The sequence below is a fragment of the Gadus morhua genome, chromosome 11, assembly GCF_902167405.1.
Source record: "Gadus morhua chromosome 11, gadMor3.0, whole genome shotgun sequence".
Lineage (NCBI taxonomy): Eukaryota > Metazoa > Chordata > Actinopteri > Gadiformes > Gadidae > Gadus > Gadus morhua.
The window spans coordinates 9,670,454-9,687,382 of record NC_044058.1 but is presented as its reverse complement, the minus strand read 5'-3'; the positions used below and the strand labels follow the sequence as shown (position 1 = coordinate 9,687,382).

General features: G+C 46.9%; 1 protein-coding gene across 3 annotated transcripts in view; it reads right to left on the bottom strand.

Moving 5' to 3' along the window:
• The window catches only part of bbs9 (Bardet-Biedl syndrome 9), a 127,906-nt gene that overhangs the window by 98,131 nt on the left and 12,846 nt on the right, over positions 1-16,929 (bottom strand). For 2 of the 3 annotated variants that reach the window (XM_030370763.1, XM_030370765.1), the window contains exons 6-13: positions 13,770-13,944; positions 10,206-10,290; positions 9,392-9,575; positions 6,290-6,419; positions 2,132-2,313; positions 1,427-1,503; positions 337-390; positions 1-75 (exon numbers count right to left, since the gene is read on the bottom strand). The exon at positions 1-75 is cut by the window's left edge and continues 28 nt beyond it. In XM_030370763.1, coding sequence (XP_030226623.1) covers positions 1-75; positions 337-390; positions 1,427-1,503; positions 2,132-2,313; positions 6,290-6,419; positions 9,392-9,575; positions 10,206-10,290; positions 13,770-13,944 — 962 coding nt within the window. The remainder of the gene's footprint in view (positions 76-336; positions 391-1,426; positions 1,504-2,131; positions 2,314-6,289; positions 6,420-9,391; positions 9,576-10,205; positions 10,291-13,769; positions 13,945-16,929) is intronic. The other variant, XM_030370764.1, reaches the window with a different exon arrangement.

Below are 16,929 nucleotides of genomic sequence, written 5' to 3'. Positions count from 1 at the left end.
AGAGACTGCCAGAGGGGGCCGGACGCTGATGGTCAGTTTGGACCCCTGCATCACACAGCTGGACTTGACCTTCACCTAGAGGGAGAGAGAGAGAGAGAGAGAGAGAGAGAGAGAGAGAGAGAGAGGGAAAGAGGATAAGTTGGAGACAGAGCGAAAGAGGGAAAGTAAGAGAGATAGAGCGAAAGAGGAAAAGTAAGAGAGAGAGCGCAAAAGAGGAATAGTAAGAGAGTGACAGAGAAATAATCAAAAGAGAGACAGAGAGGAAGGGCAGCCCGATGAGGTAATGCGCCGTCAGAGTGGATGTTTGTGAAGTCATCAGTGTGACAAGCTGCTCACCTTGACAGTGACCGATGGGACAGGCAGGTCATCGATGTCCTGAATCAGCGCTTGCTGTAGACAGAAGCATTGAAATTCAACATGATGCATCTACACCAGATATGCATATGACTTGTAATGCCGGTGATGTAGTACCTGCATTACAGTTCAACGTATTTCCGGGGATCCGGGAGTTTGTAAGTGCATGACTCAATAAGTAATTCCAATTTGGTGTTGAAGATCAGATATGGTATACTGAATATTGTCGATCATGCATTTATGAATGCAGAAGTTATTCACAGAATCCATGTAGGGCTGGGCGATTCATCGAATTTTGACCGCAATTTCGATTTTAGCGTCAAACTATCAGAAAATTAACATAATCGAGTTTTATAGAAAGGGCAGAACAGCTGAATACATATCTGTATATTCTTTTAGATTGGAACATTTTCTTTTTGACCATTTTGTGTATTTTCTAAGGCGAATTTTCAAATTTCTCAGTTACAAAGTTTTTTTTTGGGGTGGGGGGTGGGGGGTAGGGCTGAAAGGTCGGGAGGAACGGTGCAGATAACTGGGGATGGGGCCGGAGGAGAGACGAGGACTCTCGCACAGGGTCTGTGCTTTTGAACATGAGGGGATTCTTGTGAGGGGTGGGGGTGGTGATTCATGCTATCTGAGCTGGCTCGGGTCAGAGGCTCCACCTTGGAGGTTGTCTCTCCACCATGCCTGTAAGGCTGGATCTGCGCCTCAACGTTTCACTTCAGGTTTGAGAGTTGTTCGGGAGAGCATATGTGTTTACAGCATGACGTAATGGTCTCTGTGAGTGTGTGTGCTTGCAGTTGATGCGGTTGTGTATTGCAGGGGTGTGGTGGGGTGAACGGGTGAGTGATTTTTGTGTGGATAATGAGTGTGTGTAAAGTGCATGTGTTTCACAGGCTCATACACAGTGTGTGTGTGTGTGTGTGTGTGTGTGTGTGTGTGTGTGTGTGTGTGTGTGTGTGTGTGTGTGTGTGTGCGTGCATGTGCATCTGGTGTTTGTGTGTGTTTGTGTGTTTACGTGTGTAAGTGCGTGCGAGTGTGTGTGAGTGTGTGTGTGTATGTGTGTGTGTACCGAGGGGGTGTCCATGCTGGATGAGACAGTAGTGGTGACGGTCACGGCCTCCTCGGTGTCAGCCTTGGGCAGGATGTCTGAGGACAAACAAAGACTAACATTACTCAGCGTGTCAGCACCACACCTTCCCTAAGGGCTCCCCGTCCAACAGACCAGCACCGCTGGAAGAGAGACCAGGCCTAGATACAAAATAGTGTGCATGTCATATGGTGGACTGCATCTCCACCCGAGCCTTCAACCTCCTCCTGATTGGGACTGCGGTCACACCACAGTGGACCTCCAACCAATTAACCCTGAAGGATCCCTCCCTATTCATGCCTTCTTTAACAATACACCAGCTCTAATATGCTGTTACCATGGAAACGTTTAATTCTACTGAAGAAACAATGTTTTTGACAGCAGTGCCAATACCAGAATCCAAGCGATCCCCACCGATGCTAGGACGATACAATGATGAACAAAAAAAATGGATTTAAAAAGGCTGTACATTTTTTCTGTACATTATGGTCATGCCAACTTAACAAATATGTTGTCAGAAACTGTATATCGCAAGTTAATTTGAACCTTGAGAAGCTTGACTAAATCAACAGTTCAACTTCAACTCGGGTTTTGAACCCACAGATTCCCGCAGCACTTCTCCAGCCCTGTAGCAGCCCCGGCCCCAGCCTGAGCTTGGGTTCTGAGCGGGGCTCTGGGGCGTCATACCCTGGCTGCGCGTGGCCTCTCTGATGACCCTCTGCAGGGTCTTCATCTCGGCGTCCAGCTGCTCGTAGTCCACCTCGCGGGCGTCCACCTTGGGCGTGGAGAAGAAGGACGGGTCTGTGCCCAGGTAGGAGCACTGCAGGTGGCCCTCTGAACTCAGGGTCACCAGCACCCCCTTCAGCTCCCTGGGGGGGGGGGGGGGGGGGGGGGGGGGAAGGGAGGAGAGTGGAGGGGAGAGGGGAAGGGAGGAAAGGGGAGAGGAAGGGGAGGAGCGAGGGAGAGGGAAAAAGGGTATAGGTGAGAGGAGAGGGGAGAGGGGAAGGGGAGGGGAGAGGGGAGTGGAGAGGAGAGGGGAGGGGAAAGGAGGGGAGAGGGGAGGGGAGAGGAGAGGGGAGGGGAGAGGAGAGGAGAGGGGAGGGGAGAGGAGCGGGGAGGGGAAGGGAGAGGTGGGGGAAAGGGATAGGAGATGAAAGGAGGATGTTTTGAAAAAGGTGAATAACCAATAACATGATGACATTACATCATGGACAGCATGCAACAGCTGTTAGGAACACCGGGCGATTTTAATTCATCTTGAAGGAACCCGAGTTAAGGGAATGGTTCTTAACGAACATAAATAAGAACAATCTGCTTCGATAAATGGTCTCCTCCTGGAAGACACAGTAATAGAGACGTAAGCACGCTCTCTGGCGTCATGGGGTATTCCAGAAGGTTTTATGAATCCCATCTATCTATCAATATGAATCTGTTTGTTCAGTGTTTATTTAAACTTGGCGTGACTTGACGCACCAAGGGTGGCCGTTTCAAACGCCTGATTCCATCAGTGTATAGGATAAGAAGGTAAGATAGATGAGAGATTGTGTGTGTGTGTGTGTGTGTGTGTGTGTGTGTGTGTGTGTGTGTGTGTGTGTGTGTGTGTGTGTGTGTGTGTGTGTGTGTGTGTGTGTGTGTATATTAACTGGTTGCAGATGTGTTGTGGTTTCAAGCCAGTGTGGTACACACACACACACACACACACACACACACACACACACACACACACACACACACACACACACACACACACACACACACACACACACACACACACACACACACACACACGCGCACACACACACACACACACACACACAGGTCGATCCCTGCACCTGCACAAGAGGGTGTCCAATAGGGGCGTAAAACAAGATCATGATAGCTTCTCTCTCCATGTCTCTCTCACACAAACACACACGTTCACAGCAACACACAGCTGCACCATCCTAATAAAAGGAAGAGACAGAAATAGAGGGTAGAAGGGGAGAGTAAGAGAGAGAGAGAGAGAGAGAACGAGGGGATTGAAGGAGAGAAGATTGAGTGGGTGGAAGGAAACAGAGAGGGACAGAGAGAGAGAGCTCCAGAATGAGAGGATGGAAAGAGAGATGGAGAGAGAGAGATCCAGCCCTGACCATAAAGATGATGGAGGGCCCATCAGACAGTGCAGCTGTTTGGATGGACCGCCGGCCCTTTTAGAGCTCAGGCTTCACAGAACCAGGGGTGCACACCTCTAGGGGGGGGGGGGGGGGGGGGGAAACGTTAGAGGAAAATAAGATGGGCGGGTAGAAAGAATTAAGGGAATATAGAGGGAATGAGATGGAGAAAAAAGGCCGGTGCAATCAAAAACTGCCATACAAACACACACACACACACACACACACACACACACACACACACACACACACACACACACACAGTACCTTTACGTCATCTCTCTTTTCCTCTGTCTTTTTCTTGGACTTCATCCACCTTCTTCATCTCTCTTACTTTCTCTCTTCCTCCCCCCAATCATGCTCTTTCTCTCTATTTCTTCCTCCCTCCCTCTCCATGTCCCCCGCTCTCGTCATCTCCCTCTGTCTCTATCTTACTGTATCAATCTATATCTCTCTGCCCCTCCTCGATCTCCCTCGGTCTCCATGTCCCCCTCTCTACTCCTCAATCTACCCTTTCTCTCTGTTTCCCACCCCATGCCATCACTCTCTCTCTCTTTCGCTCTATATTTCTCCCTTTATCCCTCCATTCCTTCTCTATCCCTCCATCTCTCTCCATCCGTCCATCTCTCTCCCCCTCTCTCTCCATCTGTCCATCTCTCTCCCCCTCTCTCTCCATCTGTCCATCTCTCTCCCCCTCTCTCTCTTTGGGGCATGGTGCAGTTGTTTCTTGATGGCTGTCTCGCCCGTCTCCGCTCCTCCTGAATGACTCTGGACCGCCATCAACCGCCACAATGCACGAATCTCAGGGCGAGTTCCAAATCAAAGTGTGCCTCTGTTCGCTCTATCACCGCAGCGACGGGGGCTCAGGTAGTCAGCCCAGGGGATGGAGACAGTGGACTGGCTCTCTGGCTGCAGCCCGTCAAACGTGACGAATGGTGTCTCTCCCCCCATGATTCCCTTCTGCAAATATGTGCTGGTCATACTTGGTTGAGCGATATATCGTGAAAATTAGAAGGCCCTACAAAGCTGAATCAAGTGTCACAGGAGTTGAATTAATTTCAGTAAATGGATCCATATGTGTCTAGCCCAATCTGTTCTACTAAATAAATCGATTAGATGCACGTTGTGTTCGGACACGGATTAGGCGTGGTGCTCGGACAAGACGGGGACCTGAAAACAACTTTAGGGGAGTTGAAACTGTTTCAGATCTGAATAAACTAATGGAAGGAGAAAGAAATAACCCTATATCGTTGGTCTTACAAAAAACACTCACTTTGTAAGTATTTTAGATTTCTGTCTGTCTGTCTGTCTGTCTGTCTGTCTGTCTGTCTGTCTGTCTGTCTGTCTGTCTGTCTGTCTGTCTGTATGTCTGTCTGTCTGTCTGTCTGTCTGTCTGTCTGTCTGTCTGTCTGTGTGTGTCTGTGTGTGTGTCTGTGTGTGTGTCTATGTGTCTGTTTGCTCCCTCTCACACTCCATCATACTGAACAAGATGATGACTATCTTGTGCTTTAGAACAACACGTCGCCACTCGAAACAAAACAAGAGCCAGACACAGTATCTGCTGCATCTAACACACAGAAGAAAACACACACACACACACACACACACACACACTCACACACACGCACACAAACAAACACAAAAACACGAACACAGACACACAAACTCTGACACTCTCACACAAACACAAACAACCATACAGACATGCACACACACGCAAACACACACACACACACAGACACAAATACACTAACTAGCTTCATTTTTCAAGGTTGTGTTTGTGTTTTAATTGTATAAAATTGCAGTTTGATTGTGGTTGTTTAAAGCTAACCGCTGATTGGCTCCAGCAGACCACACCCTGTCATGCTGTGATTGGCCATCTGGATCAAATCGAACAGTGATTTCCTGGAGAGGATCACAATGGATTTCACAGGCTGATAAAGAGAGTGTGTGTCTTACCATGTGTGTCTTTTCGGAATGTGTGTGTGTGTGTGTGTGTGTGTGTGTGTGTGTGTGTGTGTGTGTGTGTGTGTGTGTGTGTGTGTGTGTGTGTGTGTGTGTGTGTGTGTGTGTGTGTGTGTGTGTGTGTTTGTTTAGCTTTAAGTGTTTGACTTTAATGTGGGGATTTCTTGGATTGTCTATGTTGTTCTATCAGTGTGTTGGTGCGTGTGAGTATGTTGTGCTAGGTTTGTGTGTGTATGTGTGAGAGAGAGACACAGCAGGCAGAAGGTTGCTTGTAATTGCTAATATTGAGGGGGAGTGCAAGAGGAATATATTAAGATGGCAAGAGTGAAACCCAACATATGTAGTAGGTGACCTATGATGATAGCTCCGTATATAGACACACCCATACACACACCCGACCCCCCCAGACACACACCCACACACACACGTCAGAGTATAATCTAAATCCTTCCTTCTTCCTTGGCAGTTCGACCTCATACACAAACAAAAGGTCAAAATACACCTTCCATTTCAGCACCACCTGCCTCAACCCACTGACAAGCCAGAAAAAAAACCATTCAAAAATAAACAGTGAAGGCCAGAGAAATCCTTATTATAGAATCAGGGGGCGAAGGAGCAGTTCAACAGGGTTTGCCTCGGAACTTCTCAGGGCTCCCCCGTGGTCGTGGAGGCAACAGGGAGCCCTCAAACATGGCTTTGATGTTTGTGACTTCACACCCTCTGTACTCACGAGAAGTTGGCCACGCGTACGGCGACGGGGACACTGGCCAGCTGGGCGGCCCACTTCAGGGTCGTGTCCTGGAACACCAGCATCATGTTGTTGTGGTTCCCAAGCAACAGGTTGATGGTGCCCTCCGCTACTACGGGGGATCAGACGAAGGGGAAATAAGAAGAGAAGAAAGGGTGTTACTTTTATCGAATTTGAATGGGACGTTTCGGCCACTTAAAGTGGTGAACGTTGCCCAAATAAAGAAATAGTATCTTGTTCGATTTTACGATCAGTGACATAGTTGATACCGAGACTTGTCAACCTCTAGGGGAATTTACAATGGATTTTGTGACGATAACACATGGCCTAGGTCAGAGGGAGCGACCTATCTTACAGCATGACTCCGACGATGAGATGAAGGGAACATGTTTCTGTGAGGTAGAACAGGAGGACCAGTCTGTTTTAAGAACGGAGAATTAAGGCCGGTGAGTTCTTACGGGCTGTGAGTTACCTCCTAGGGAGGGGCAACGGGCTCAGATGAGCGTTCTGTTTCAGGGGGTTGTTGTAGGAAAGTAAAACGGCTCTATAAACGGCCGGGTCAGCAGCGAGCAGCTAATAAAACATTCCACCCTCCGAAAAAAAAAAAGATTCCGCTCCCGAGTATAAATGTGTAATTGATATATGTTCCGTTTTTTCGTTCACAAACACACAGACACACACACACAGGTGTCCAATCATTGCCACCAACAGTGTGCGTACCACCAGGGCAGATCTGAGCGGGACCGGCCCCGGTCCACATGAAGGAACGGAGCAACATTAGCAGTGCGTGGGCTTCAAAGTTAAAGTGGAGGAAAACTCTGGGCCCGTAATTATAATCTACCTATATGTGTAATTACCGCGGTAATTATAGCGGCTCCGAACCTTGATTCTAGATTCCCGTTTAGCTCGGGCCCTGCCTCTCTTTCTCTGTCCTCTCTCTCCATCACCTTTCCTCACCTCCTCTTTCGCCAAGAGCTTCACCGCTCTCTACTCCTGCACGCTGCGTCTGTTTTTCTACTCTCCGTCCCAGGAAACATTCTTCATCTTTTCATCATTCACACATCGAATTCCCTCCCTCTCTCAAATTCAACCCAAATCTCAACCCTTGTTCAGTGTAATTTCTGATACTGCGCACACTTTGGGAAATGTTACTCCACCGCCTTGTATCTTATCTTGTATCACTTAGCATCCAGCATTTCAAATGTCACATTAGGGTAAACATTAGGGCCAACCGTTAGACTGCAGCACAGTTTATTGATTATGGCAGCAACGATAAACTTAATCAATCACATTCTTTCACTCTGTGCTCACTCTGTCTGTCGGGTAGGGCAGGAATCGACCCTGCACCAGACCCACATGTGGGGTCCATTCTCAGCCCAGCAGAAACAATGTGTGTGTGTGTGTGTGTGTGTGTGTGTGTGTGTGTGTGTGTGTGTGTGTGTGTGTGTGTGTGTGTGTGTGTGTGTGTGTGTGTGTGTGTGTGTATGTGTGTGTGTGTGTGTGTGTGTGTGTGTGTGTGTGGGTGTTTGTGTATGTGTGTATGTGTGTGTCTACCTCGGGGAATGATTATACAGATGCTTAATCTTAAACTAAATAAAGAACATTCAAAACACACACACACACACACACACGTCCACAGGAAGACAGAGGGAGCCGAATCCCCAGAGGGAGAGCGAGTGAAAAAACAGAGCAGGAGGAGAGAGAGAGGAACAGAAATCATCAGGGAAGACATAAAATAGGAGATAAAAAGCGAAAGGCATAGCTATACGGTATGGTGGGAAAGATAGAGAGAGAGCGAGAGGGGAGAGAGAGTGACATTGATATACTGCATGGTGAGAGAAGGAGAAAGGAGGTTAGGAGGGCGCAGGTCCAGCGGACACAGCTGTGCGCTGGAGGGCCGGGAGAAAGGTAGAAATCACCCAGGACAGCTGTATAATCTCCTGCTCCTCAACGCCACAGACACCAAAACACCCTCCACCCCTCATTCCATTTATAATTCCTCTCTCTCTCTCTCTCTCTCTCTCTCTCTCTCTCTCTCTCTCTCTCTCTCTCTCTCTCTCTCTCTCTCTCTCTCTCTCTCTCTCTCTCTCTCTCTCTCTCTCTCTCTCTCTCTCTCTCTCTCTCTCTCTCTCTCTCTCTCTCTCTCTCTCTCTCTCTCTCTCTCTCTGACACGCGGCCGTGGTCTCCAGATCAGAGCGCAGCAGCAGGTGTTTCGTCTTTCTGTTCGTGAGCAGCCTCGGCTAATAAAATCGCATCTGTGTTACTTTGAGTGTGTGAGTGTGCGCTAAGTGTTTCATTATACGTGTGTGTCTTCTCACGACTCCTATTCTAATTTTCTAATTGACTACAATCACGCAGCAATTTCAGATAAACAGACGTTAATTGTTGAATAATGCACAAATCTGTGTGTGTGTGCGTTTGTGTCTGTGTGAGTGTGAGTGTGCACGTTGGTGTATGTGTGAGTGTGTCTGTCTGTCTGTATGTGTGAGCGGCGTGTGTGTGTGTGTGTGTGTGTGTGTGAGTCCAGACCATGTGTTTGGAGTTTGCATTCAGGTTTGTCTCTCTGGTCTCGTGTGTTTCTTAGGGGTCATGCAACCGAATGTCTGCGCTGATGGTGAATGTGTTTACGTGATTTAGGATGGAAACCACCGGCTCACGCTGATCGCTAGGGGTTGGAGGACGGTCAGATCTGAGTCGGATCCCTTTAAATAATGGAACTAATGGAAACACAGATGTGGTGGCGGTACTGAGGTGTCACGGTGAGGCTGCTGTGTGATGTTTATCCAAGGATCCCCGTTAGCTGAAACACTTTAGTCAGCTAGCAGTCGTTGGATCCACATTAACACATAACACACACAAATAATAGTATAATGAATAACGGGATGATCGAAGGAAATGTGGATTACTAACACAACTGGTATATTAATCCACAAAGGTATGTCTCTGTATATGGGCGTTCCATGCTGGACTGCAAAAGAAGGAGAGTGTGTGTGTATGCGTGTATGCATGCGTGCGTGCGTGCGTGCGTGTCTGTGTATGTGTGTGTGACTCTGGGGGGGAGAGGGCTGGGAAGGCGAGGCTCACCTGAGGCGTAGGGCAGGAAACAGCTGGGGTTGTACTCCAGCTTCTTCATGAAGCGGATCTGCCCGTTGTCGCGGAAACAGTAGAGGTTCCTCTCTCCGAGGACGCAGATGGAGGAGGAGGCGTGGGATAAGGAGGGAATGCAGAGGTCCAGGGCCGCTTCGCCCAGGACCACCGTCCAGTCAGGCTGGAGGACACACAAAAACACACACACAAATTTGCTTTGTCTGTGCGTGCTATCGGATTTTATTCCCTACTATATTTTATTTGTGTTTATTGATTGCAGCTCTGCCTCCACCTCTGTGCTTTGGTTAATGCATCCCACTCTCTATTGATTCGGTGTTTCCATTATTCTAATCCACTGTCCAATTCGCTCCTTAATTCAATTTGTTAGCAATAATAATTTTTATGTGCACGTTCAAATCGCTTAGTAAACTTGCGCAACACAAGTCAAGTTTATTGGTATTATAATTAATGGCAATAATTACAAACCGCTGTGACCTTTGACAGTTACACAAAAACTTAATTGTGATTCAGACATTACAAGAGTTCAACTCAGTTTCTAGTGCTACGCTGCCCTTGTAAGTGGCCTGTAGATAACGGAGTTGTGGTTACGGCTGAGATCCTAGTGTAAATGTCTTCTGGGGATGTGGAACATGTAAGCACAGGGTCACAGAAAGGCTGATCCCCTTCCCCCCCTCCTCACAGCTCATTCACTCAGTTCCTGGCATCCGACCAATCAGATAACACTTCATAGCTAATTTAGGAGCCTGTTTGCCGTGAAAGGGAAACGAGGGACACTTGATTGGAGGCTCACCGTCAGTCTCTTCCCCCCTGTCTTCAGAGGAAGCTCTGCATCCTGCCGGCTCTCCGCGTCTGTGGCCACAGCCAGCGTCTCGTACCTGGGACACGCACACACACACAAAGTCGGCAACACACACTTAATCTGGGCATGTAACATTCTAGCAGAATGTAAAAATAGATAAAGATGGCTGGGAGAGTCAAAGACTTCGACCTCCAGACTATCATGATCTAATTTCTTCCTTTTTCATGGAAAACGTGTGACGTCAGTGTAAAAGCCGTATGGAATATAGGATGTCATTGATACGCCTACTCAGTTAGTCTTCAATGTGGTCATCCTCCAGTAAAACACATGTTCACCAGTACAGCAAAACGCATTGTTAGGGCATTCTGAATAAAACATTGTGCTGACTTGAAAATGTTACCGTGCCATCATTCTGAACCTTCACTAAAAGTTCTACATCATCTGATTTACCCCCATAAAAGGAAAAAAGTAAAGTCCTTCAGATGTTTAACCGTGAACCGTCATTCTATAAAATCCTTACATTTTACATGAAACCCAGCTTTACAGAATAGCTAAATATTTTCTCCGCAATTGACTGACCTAGGACAGGCTGACTGAGCACGTCAGCTCGTTTTAACTGCACATGTTAACGAAGACACACATTTCAACAAAGGCGATCTGCCCATACCCAGACCGTACGACACACAAGGTAAAACCCCACTGAGCAACTCTTGGCCCCGCTCTGAGGCATCTAAGGGGGGCCTTTATCCCAGGGGCCCCTGGTGTTACAACCCTTTTTACCCCCTTAACGGTCCAAAACTCGCGTGGGAACTTGCACCTGTAAACCCAGCATGTGACATTTTTGTTTCCCTTAGCTCAAATACCCAAAGCAGCCAGGACAGCGCCAGCAACTTTCTGGAACCCAGGACGGGTTGCAGGAGTTTGGCGTGGGGCCGCCCTGCGGTGCACCCGGGTCCACACGGTCGGAGCTTCTCTCTGCATTAATATTAATCCGATCCATGTACAAGGGGGTGTCTTTTCCCCTGATTGAGAGCGTGCGTCAGGTCCCAGCGGAGACTAATGACGTGGGGCTGCTCCCCTGACAGGTGGACCCGCTAAGTAATAAAGTGTTTAGGCTGATCCCTGGTCAGTTGATGCTGGCGTGTTCACCCTGAGGACATTTCCCGTAAAAGGGTTGGCAGTTACCGTAGACTGGCGGGAACTGATCTCTCTCTCTGTCTCTCTACCTCTCTCTGTCTCTCTACCTCTCTCTCTCTCTCTACCTCTCTCTCTCTCTCTACCTCTCTCTCTCTCTCTCTCTCTCTCTGTCTCTCACTCTCTACCTCTCTCTCTCTCTCTACCTCTCTCTCTCTCTCTACCTCTCTCTCTCTCTCTTCCTCCCTCTCTCTACCTCTCTCTCTCTCTCTCTCTCTCTCTCTCTCTCTCTCTCTCTCTCTCTCTCTCTCTCTCTCTCTCTCTCTCTCTCTCTCTCTCTCTCTCTCTCTCTCTCTCTCTCTCTCTCTCTCTCTCTCTCTACCTCCCCTCTCTCTACCTCCCTCTCTCTCTCTCTCTCTCTCTCTCTTTCTCGAACAAGCTCGACATGACACAGAACTTTGCTGGTCCAAACATTAAATCCGTGATTTATTATTACCTTAAGTTGGCTCCCTTAATCGGGCCATCCATCATACTTTCTAATTTAATTTACAGTTCAATTAAATTAGGCTGAGTCCCACTTTTAATATTCCCGCTTTATAATGGCTGAATGCAGCCTATTTTTCATCTCCTATAATCTCACATGCTTTCAGAGTCGGTGATGTCAACTAAGGACCTTGGACACTGCACTGTACTGTGTGTGTCCCTGTGTAAACGCTCTGAGGACCTTTTGGGTTGAGCTCTCCCTACTTGGTGACAGACAGATGAGGTATTCATTACTTATACTTGATAAATATTTAAAGTTTCAGTGTGCCACATTTGGATATATAGGAACTTCATGCTATGATCACAACCCCTCCAGTGAAACAAAAACCTTTAGAGCAGTTCGTAACATATTTCTGCTATTTATGTTTTTCTTAGTTTATTGCTGGTTGCACCATATTCCAGGTTGCAACAGGTTCTGGTTTAATCAATTCCTGGTTGTAATCAATTCCTTGTTGCGATTTATTCCTAGAAATTGATCCTGGCCTTATTAGAGGTTGCAATAAATTCTTGATTCTTAGATGATTCTTTGTCACTGATGTCTTGATGTAACCGATGTCTGGTCGTAACTTAATGTAACTGATGTCTGGTTGGAACTTATTTTAACTGATGTCTGGTTGTTCCTGGTGTCTGGTTAGAACTGATGTCTAGTACCAACACATCTGGTTGCAACTGATGTCTGGTTGTAACTTATTGTAACTGATGTCTGGTTATAACTTATTGTAACCGATGTCTGGTTGTTACTGGTGTCTGGTTAGAACTGATGTCTGGTACCAACACATTTCTGGTTGTAACTGATGCCTGGGTTAAGGGACAGATGTTGTAACAGCAGCCCAGTGACGAAGTTCTTCTACAAGGCTTGTCCTTGTGTGAATGAGTGCAGCAACAGGTCTAATTATACTAAAACAACACTCATAATAACTATGGCTGTCGCTGCTTTGCACCTCTTCGTTAGATATTCTGCTAATGATGTCCTTGTGTAGCATGAATGGACAAAGAATGAGTGTGTGGGAGAAAGAGAAAGACAGGAAAATAGAGGAAAAGAGAGGAAGAGAGAGAAAGAGGGAAAGAGAAAGAGAGATTGAAAACCACAGGAAACTGATTATTCATCTACATGCCTACCATATGGGCAGACCACAAATGTCTTTCTTACGCACACACACACACACACACACACACACACACACACACACACACACACACACACACACACACACACACACACACACACACACACACACACACACACACACACACACAAGCTTTGAAATGGGAATCAGAAATATCTGTCATCATGGGAGATTGAGTCGGAGGAAACACTCATTTATATGAAAGAGGATCTACCGGTGAAACACACACAACCACACACACACATACACACGTTATACAAACTCATGCACATATATACACAGACACACACCACCGTTATACAAGCCCCAGCACACATGCACACACGTTGCACAAACACACACAAACACACGCGTACAGTATACGGCAAATCAAGCTCTCATTCATAAAGGCAGGAGACAGGCCAGCAGGGCAAATAAACTGAGCTAGCAGAACGAGGACTTCAGCCCATAGATTATAAATACATAATATACAGATATAATACACCTCTCAGGCAGAAACATTTTGGACAAATCAATCCTATGAACCACTCCTTGTATTTTCTCTTGAGTATGTATGAGTGTGTTTATGTATGTGTGTGTGTGTGTGTGAGAGGAGAGCGGGAGAGAGAGAGAGAGAGAGAGAGAGAGAGAGAGAGAGAGAGAGAGAGAGAGAGAGCGCGAGTGCGAGAGAGAGTGTGCATGTGTGAAAGAATGCGCTAAACAGAGACAGAGTGAACGCATGCATTTATACATGTGTGTAACAGTGACCCACCTGTAGCTCTCCAGCTGCCTGGTAGAGGAGACGGTGAGGAAGTTGTCGGTTCGAGGGCAGTAGGCCAGTGGGCCAGGCAGCAGAAAGCCAGGGAGAAACCGGCCGAAAGAGTAGCTCTCCTGCTCGAAGAACATCAACATACCATCCATAGACTGGATACACACAGAGTGGTGGCCTGGAAAGAGAGGAGAGAGGGAGAGAGAGAGATAGAGAGAGAGGGAGAGATAGAGAGGAAGAGTGAGAGATCAATTTTAAATAAAAGATTGATTACGTTTTTTTATCTCAAGTTACTTCCATTGGATTTTATGTAATTAAGGAGCAGGTAGAGTTTAGGCATCTTGTCGATCTGAGATTTACTATTATCTCCCAATAAGCTGATTTGCGCACGCATCTGACTATATGGTAAATTGTTAATACGTTGAACCAATGACCCGACCATCATTCAAACTTCAGACCATTGTCTGCCGATGGTTTGAAGTTGGACGTTGAAAAACGTCCCTTCAACAAACCCAAGCAAGAAATACAAAATTATAACTTAAACTAATTAAACTTCATCCAAATAAAACTTTGAGCATGTCTGAACACATCTTGGTGGTGGTGAAAATGAACATTCCCCCAACACGGTGTTTCTGCAGCCATAATGACTGTGTGCTTCATCTTGGGTTTCCTGCAGCCCGGTGGCTTTCTCCTGGTTCTGCTTTATTTCAGGGCGCAGTTGAAGGACAACAGCAGGCCATTCCCGAGCTTCGATCTGATATCCACATTAACACCTAGCAGCACACACCTTGGTCAACCATGTGTTTGTGTGTGTGTGTGTGGGGGGGTTTGTGTGCATCTGGAAATTCCTGCTGCATAAACACGCACACACAAACACACCCACGCACAACCTCGGCTGTTAAGCAGCAGGGCTGTGTCGGTAGAGCACTATAATTAGGCCTCGCCGCGCTATTAAAACTCCCGCTGGCATCAAGCAGAGGTCAAAGAGACAGCCACCTACAGTCCACACACACAAACACACACATGCTAACACACTCACACATCATGCTTAGTGTGTGTGTGTGTGTGTGTGTGTGTGTGTGTGTGTGTGTGTGTGTGTGTGTGGGTGTGTGTGTGTGTGTGTGTGTGTGTGATTTGCGTGTGTGTAAATTGGAGATGTGTAAGTAAACCATCTAATTTGTACACTTTGATTTCCTTTACGCTCTTTAAATAGTAATTTTGCAGCAACAGCGGCGCCAAATACAACCCTGTCAATAGACTAGAGTTAAACTAGAGTTCACTATAGACTGAGACCTATAGTTCACTATAGACTGAGACCTAGAGTTCACGACCAATAGACTGAGAGCTAGAGGTCACTATAGACTGAGACCTATAGTTCACTATAGAATGACACCTAGAGTTCACGACCAATAGCCTGAGACCTAGCGTTCACAATAGACTGAGTTCACGACCAATAAACTGAAGACTAGAGTTCACTATAGAGTGAGACTTATAGTTCACTACAGCCTGAGACCTATAGTTCACTAGTGACTGAGACCTTGAGTTCATGACCAATATACTGAGACCTAGAGTTCACTATAGACTGAGACCTGGAGTTCACTATAGACTGGGACCTTGAGTTCACTATAGACTGAGACCTAGAGTTCCCTTTAGACTGAGACCTGGAGTTCACTATAGACTGGGACCTTGAGTTCACTATAGACTGAGACCTAGAGTTCACTATAGACTGAGACCTTGAGTTCACTATAGACTGAGACCTGGAGTTCACTATAGACTGAGACCTAGAGTACACTATAGACTGAGTTCACGACCAATAAACTGAGGGCTAGAGTTCACTATAGAGTGAGACCTATAGTTCACTATAGCCTGAGACCTATAATTCACTATTGCCTGAGACCTTGAGTTCATGACCAATAGACTGAGACCTAGAGTTCACAATAGACTGAGACCTGGAGTTCACTATAGACTGAAACCTGGAGTTCACTATAGACTGAGACCTAGAGTTCACTATAGACTGAGACCTGGAGTTCACTAGACTGGGACCTTGAGTTCACTATAGACTGAGACCTAGAGTTCACTCTAGACTGAGACCTTGAGTTCACTATAGACTGAGGCCTAGAGTTCACTATAGACTGAGACCTGGAGTTCACTATAGACTGAGACCTAGAGTTCACTATAGACTGAGACCTGGAGTTCACTATTGACTGAGACCTTGAGTTCACTATAGACTGAGACCTTGAGTTCACTATAGACTGGGACCTTGAGTTCACTATAGACTGAGACCTGGAGTTCACAATAGACTGGGACCTTGAGTTCACTATAGACTGAGACCTAGAGTTCACTATACACTGAGACCTGGAGTTCACTTTAGACTGAGACCTAGAGTTCACTATAGACTGGGACCTTGAGTTCACTATAGACTGAGACCTAGAGTTCACTATTGACTGAGACCTTGAGTTCACTATAGACTGAGACCTAGAGTTCACTATAGACTGAGACCTAGAGTTCATTATAGACTGAGGCCTAGAGTTCACGAACAATAGACTGAGACACAGAGGTCACTAGCAATAGACTCTGACGTAGAACTCACTACCAAAGGAGTGAGACCGAGAGCACACTTCCGATAGGAAGCGTGTTCTGAATTATGCACCAACAGCCTACAGTTTCAGGTGAGGAGGAAAACATGGGATTCCTGGAGGATGTGTCAAACTGGCTTTCGTGTGGCTATACGCATTTGTGTGTATATGCATTACAATGAAATACTAGTGGGAGCACCAGGATAATCAGACGGTACCCTCTAGCCTCGGGTGGTGTGTTTCTGACTAAATATGATGGAGAAGTACTTGGAGAGGAAGCCGAGCTGACCCTTTTCCATCTTCAGCGTGCTATTAACAATGTTTTGACTTCAGGGTATAAATAGTGCAGGGCCCAAGGGAGCGTGGACGGACCTCACGGATGGCCTCTCACGCACACACGTATAGTCATCCGGACACCCTTTCTTTTTTTTGTATTCTCAAGGAGCATGCAAGCGTTTCATCCGTCAGAGACAGGTCGGGCCTCACCAACCCCCCCCCCCCCCCCCCCCCCCCCCCCCCCCCCCAACACCAGACCTTGAAGCTCGCTCTCCTCCGCCTGCGGGGGTATTTTTAGACTAGAATAGGAC